We start from the raw sequence: 5142 nt of genomic DNA, 5'->3' as shown, positions 1-5142 counted from the left end.
GAGCATTTATTTCCTATCGATGTGATGTATAATGTAAACGGAGCCTAGGACCTCATTTCTCCCTCCCACCCCCTACCTTCTAGAAGACCTAGCTAGAACCAAGAAGGGCCCAAAGGAGAGCATGCCTCTGTCATCTTCTCACTCGTTACTGATCCCTCTCTGATGTGCTCCCCTGGGCTTTGAATGCCCACTTAATGCTGACTTCAGGTATTCTGGTGGGGCTGCTCACACTTGGTTTTGCCCGGTACCCATTCCCATAGTCAAATCAGAAACAAAAGTCTGGAGCAGTGTTTCTGTTGGACGCTAATTAGAGCCAACTCTTGGGGCTCTTTCTCATCGTGCCTTTCAGGTCCACAGTTTAAAAGCTGTCAACTCCAGTTTCAATTCTAGGCCCCTTCTAGAAGTAACCTGAAGCTCGATGGTGGTTATTTTCATTTCTTTGTTTCCTGGGGTTATAATGAGGGTGGGAGTGGGGACAGAAACTTGTAAACTCGAAATAGCAAGCTGCCAAAGGCAGCAAGAAGTGCTTATCAGGTTATAATAAGCTGTAGATCCAGCAACCTTGGCTGATGGCAAATAGCCAAACAGCTATAGCTAGGTCTCCCTGAGCAGTAACGATCCTTTCCCAGTCGCTGTTTATGAATGCAAGTCCCCAATTCAAGCTCCGCTGTGTGCACATAATCACACACATAAAGCTGGCCCCCCTGATGCTTTTTGAAAAAACTTATCTCCTCCCTCCCCGCACCTTCGTCCTTGGCATAGAGGTCCTACCTCCTTGACCCACCTGTCTCTGAGGTCTCGTTGAGCTGAAGATAATATATTCCAAATGGAAAGCCTTTGGGGACCCCAGATTCTAAGGGACTGCCCAAGCAAAAGCCCCTCCTTAACATTCCCCTCAGCACCTTCCTTAGGACACCAGACTTGCTGGAAACGATGGACCTTCCCAGGCCATGCCTCCTCCAGGGCGTTCCTGTTACCCCACCTATGGGCAGGAGGAAGCACAGCCCTGTTCTTTCTTACCCGATTTTCCCGATCTAGCAATGCAGCTCTAGCTTTTAGCTTCTCTGTCCTCATCCCTGCTTTCCCATGAGACCATGAGCTCTGAAGGCGTGCTGGAATGTATTACTTATCTTGCTATTCCCTCTGCCCACACCGGGTCTGGTATGTGGTAAGGCTCAGTTAATGTTTATTGAATGGAAAGATCCATGAATGACTCAGTGCTTTCTGGCCTGGTAAAGTGGGAAGAAGGGTACAAGGTACCCAAGGAAGTCCACTGGTCCAGGATGGTGAGGGTTGAGAACTCTGCAGGGTCAAAGTAGGTGTGGACCCCTATGGGGAATCTGTGGCAAATGGGTGCTCATAGTCTCCTTGGAAAACCAAATCCTAGTAAGTCCCCCTTTTCCAGGAAAGGAGCAAGCTCTGTATCCTTGGGGGAGAAAAGGCAAAAGGCAATGGACCTTACCTGAGGGTCAGTCTCTTCCCTTGCATTCCTCTCCAAAGTTTCTCCATTGTAAAAATGATACACATCCAACATGTAAGTATTCAAAAAACAGGGGGCAGGTGGAAGAAAAAATGCTAACTACCTCCCAAAATCCCCCCAGTCATAAATGATTCTCATCAACATTTGGTGAATGCTATTACAGACATCAGATATTTTTCTGTACACTTACACAGACAGATAGCTAGATGAATAAGTAGAAATAATTTATTTAAATCTGGGCTCTATCCTAGACCTGCTGAATCATGATGCAACTAATGAAACAATAGTCCGCAGACAAGTGTTTGGGAACTAGTGTATTCTCCACTACAGGACATGCATCTCCTAAGTCACATGACAATTGATGATCATCGAGGCTGAACTAGAATTTGCCCTGATAGCTCTAGCTCTCTCCAGAGCAAGAGAGCATTTGGCTTCCCCTTAAAATGACTTGAAATCTGTGTCCCTGTAACAAGGACCAGGGATCTCATCTCCACTCCTCTAGCTTCTTCAAGTAAACCTCATCCTTCTTCCATATGGAGCATCTTCAACAATGATGATAATACCTACTGTTTACTGAGCGCCTACTGAACGAGCACTCTATGGTCATCACTGCTGACCCACCACAAACTTCATAAGCTAAGATATAACTTGTTTCGCACACCAGGAAGCTGAGGTTTGAAAAGGTACCTAGGCAGAACTGGGCAGTATTTAAATCTTTGACTTAGAGCTTTTGCTCACGGGTGTTAGAAAATAGCTCTGTGTCCCTTTTGTGTGTGTACATGTATGTGTGTGTCTGAACACGTGTGTGTGTGTCTGATGTGGTTTTGAATAGACAGTCTCCTAGACTTCTAGCTTCAAGTACCATTTTCTTCCCACCCCATATTACTAAATGTCAGGGCAACCTCATGGTCATAGTTTTTAGTGAAGAAAGGAAGGGAGTCTGAAGCCTGGGCCAACCTGGGCTTTACATTTCAGAGGGAAGGGCAGTGGGGTCTCTGTGGAAGTTCTGCAAGGTATCATGACAATCATTTTCATGTCAGAAGCTCTCACAGCTCATCTTCAGTAGGAAGGATTGCCAAGTTTACAAGCTTCTTGCCTCCAGCAGGATCCAACAGCCTCCAGGGTCACTTCCCTTTCTGGTCCTGTAAGTGTTTCAATCACTAGAGTATTTCAGAGACTTGTAAATTGAGTTCTTTAAACTGACCCTTTCCCCTGCAGCCTTGGAACCTGGTTTCTACTGCAAAGCCATCATCCTTCAAAGAGCAGGAATGCAAACAGGGTGTGGCTCCAGAGACTTGAGGTTGAGAACTGATGGGGGAAGGCTGGGAATGTGCTTGGTGGAGATGGAGTGGGAAGGGGAAGAAGGAAGGGAACTCATATTTAAGGAGTACTTACCACCTATTAGAAGCTGTACCACACATTCTCCATTTTCCTCTTTATATCAGTTTTCATTTTATTTCTATCCCAGAATGACCCTGCAAGTAAAAGTATGATCTCATTTTATAGGTCAGGAAACAGAGGTTCGGCAAGATTACATAAGTTTCCCAGAACCATGTAACTAATAAGAGGCAAAGCTCGATTAAACCCAAAAGAATTGACTCTTTCCTCCTCCACCAACACCACTGCATTATCAATCACCTGGGAGGGTGAGAGGCAGCCTGACCAGAGGCAAGGGAATGAAGGAAATGGGTTCAGATTCCATGGGTTGATTCCCGGGCACCTACTTTATGATCCTCAGTGTCTATTAGTGTCACAGGATTTAGAGTCCAGCTCACCTGCCACATAAACGATCCCATCACTTTCTGAGGTTAGGAAAATGTGGAATGGATTTGACATTGAAGAGATAGATCTGCTCCTTAAACCTCGATTTTCTTATTTGCAAACTGGGGTAATAATATGTACTTCATGGAATCATATGATGTAAATGAGCTAACATGAGAAATGCTTAGCCCACTGCCTGACTTATAAATGTTCATTGGAATGAAATTGGATTAGGTGCTCAGAAAAGCAGGAGATCCAAGTTTAACGACCATCTGCTTTATGCCACACATGGCACAGCAGTCCCCAGTTCTGGTACCTGGTGGGTTCTTAGGGAAATGTGGAAGTCTAAAGTTCACCATCATAATGAAGCTGATTTTCTTTGGGGAGGATTTATCTGCACACTCTTTCTGCCTAATCACGTCCTTGACCCCTATCCACACAGCTTTCCGACACAACGAGTGCCCAGACCCCGGCGTTCCCGTAAATGGCAAACGGTTTGGTGACAGCCTCCAGCTGGGAAGTTCCATCTCCTTCCTCTGTGACGAAGGCTTCCTTGGGACTCAGGGCTCAGAGACCATCACCTGCATCCTGAAGGAGGGCAGCGTGGTCTGGAACAGCGCGGTGCTGCGGTGTGAAGGTATGTGCCTGCTGGGCTGGGGCCGTGGCTGTCAACAGGAGAGGCTGAGGAGGGGGACCAAGTGGCCTGCACTACAGTACTCTGTTTCCATATCGTCCTTCCTCTTCAAGGCCACCCTCTCGCCCTCACGCTGGAATGGCAGGCGCTTTATGGGACCACTTTGCATAGAAATTTAAATTGTAACCAGAGACTAAACTGGAGAAACACTGGTTCTAAACCGTAAGGCATCAAAAACACCTCTCCTTTCTCCTGGGAACTCTCTCGATATCACAGCCATTGGGAGCCCTGCTGCCAGCTCCTGCCCAGGGGAGCTCCATCAGCCCAAAGTTTTGGCAGCGCTGTGAGTTTTCAAATCTTCAAGCTGCCTGCCCCTTTTTCCTTCTCTACATGCTGATTTTCCCCAATGCCCTGGGCATCTTCTAGTCATGGCCTTTGTGCCTCTGTTAAATGCTGCCTTGTTATCTTTACAGTCATCTCCAGGAGGCTAAGGGCAGACCACCGAGAAGGAAGTACAAGGGGTATATATTGGTTCCTCCTCAATCCTGCTTTGACACACAGAACAGATTTTGACTCAATTTCAAAGACCAATCATCTCTTCCACCAAACTCCAGGCATTTAAAACACAAATTAAGCTTCTTGAGGGCAGGATCATGTCAAATCTATGTACCAACCAGAGTGCCTGGCACAGAACAGGCCCTCCATAAATATTCATGAATAATGGATGAAGAGAGTGTATCCCACAGGCCTTTGGAGACAGTGACAGTGTCCAAGGAGGCAGGGGCTGTGGTTCTGTCCCTTTAGGAGCCAGAAAGTTTATTGCTTTCCTCTCACTTGAGGAACAGAAGGTGGAGATCTAAGAGACCTCTCTACATATCCCACCTCCAAACCCAAATCTGAGTACCTGCGCCAGCAGGTGAGAAGAACAGGAGAACAAAGAGGGGGTGTGGCTTAGATCAAGCACTGCCCCAGAGCTGACAGGTGGGGGTAGGAGAGGAGAGACCATTGGAGCGCACGGTGCATGCGGCAGAGGGTCTATGGGCTTTCAAGTCAGAGGGGCCTGGGCTGGAATCTTGGCAGGTCACCTTTTCCCTCTGAGCTTCTGTTTCTTCAGCTGAAAAAGAATGGAGGGTGGTAATAATAAGATACATATGTAAGGGAAGTTCCTGGCATAAAGTAAATACTCAAAAATATTAGCTGTTTTCTCACTGTTTCGTAAGCTCCATGAGGTTAAACACTCATCCTTGGCCTCATATTCCCACAACTA

General features: G+C 46.7%; 1 protein-coding gene across 1 annotated transcript in view; it reads left to right on the top strand.

The window, feature by feature from the left end:
• The window catches only part of CSMD2 (CUB and Sushi multiple domains 2), a gene marked incomplete at its 5' end in the record, with an annotated part of 295495 nt that overhangs the window by 91314 nt on the left and 199039 nt on the right, over nucleotides 1-5142 (top strand). The window contains one exon of the mRNA XM_023529432.1: nucleotides 3684-3878. Within this exon, the coding sequence (XP_023385200.1) occupies nucleotides 3684-3878 (195 nt within the window). The remainder of the gene's footprint in view (nucleotides 1-3683; nucleotides 3879-5142) is intronic.

Source organism: Pteropus vampyrus, unplaced genomic scaffold (assembly GCF_000151845.1).
Source record: "Pteropus vampyrus isolate Shadow unplaced genomic scaffold, Pvam_2.0 Scaffold36, whole genome shotgun sequence".
In the NCBI taxonomy this organism is placed as follows: Eukaryota; Metazoa; Chordata; class Mammalia; order Chiroptera; family Pteropodidae; genus Pteropus; species Pteropus vampyrus.
This window is presented reverse-complemented; position numbering and strand designations above follow the sequence as displayed.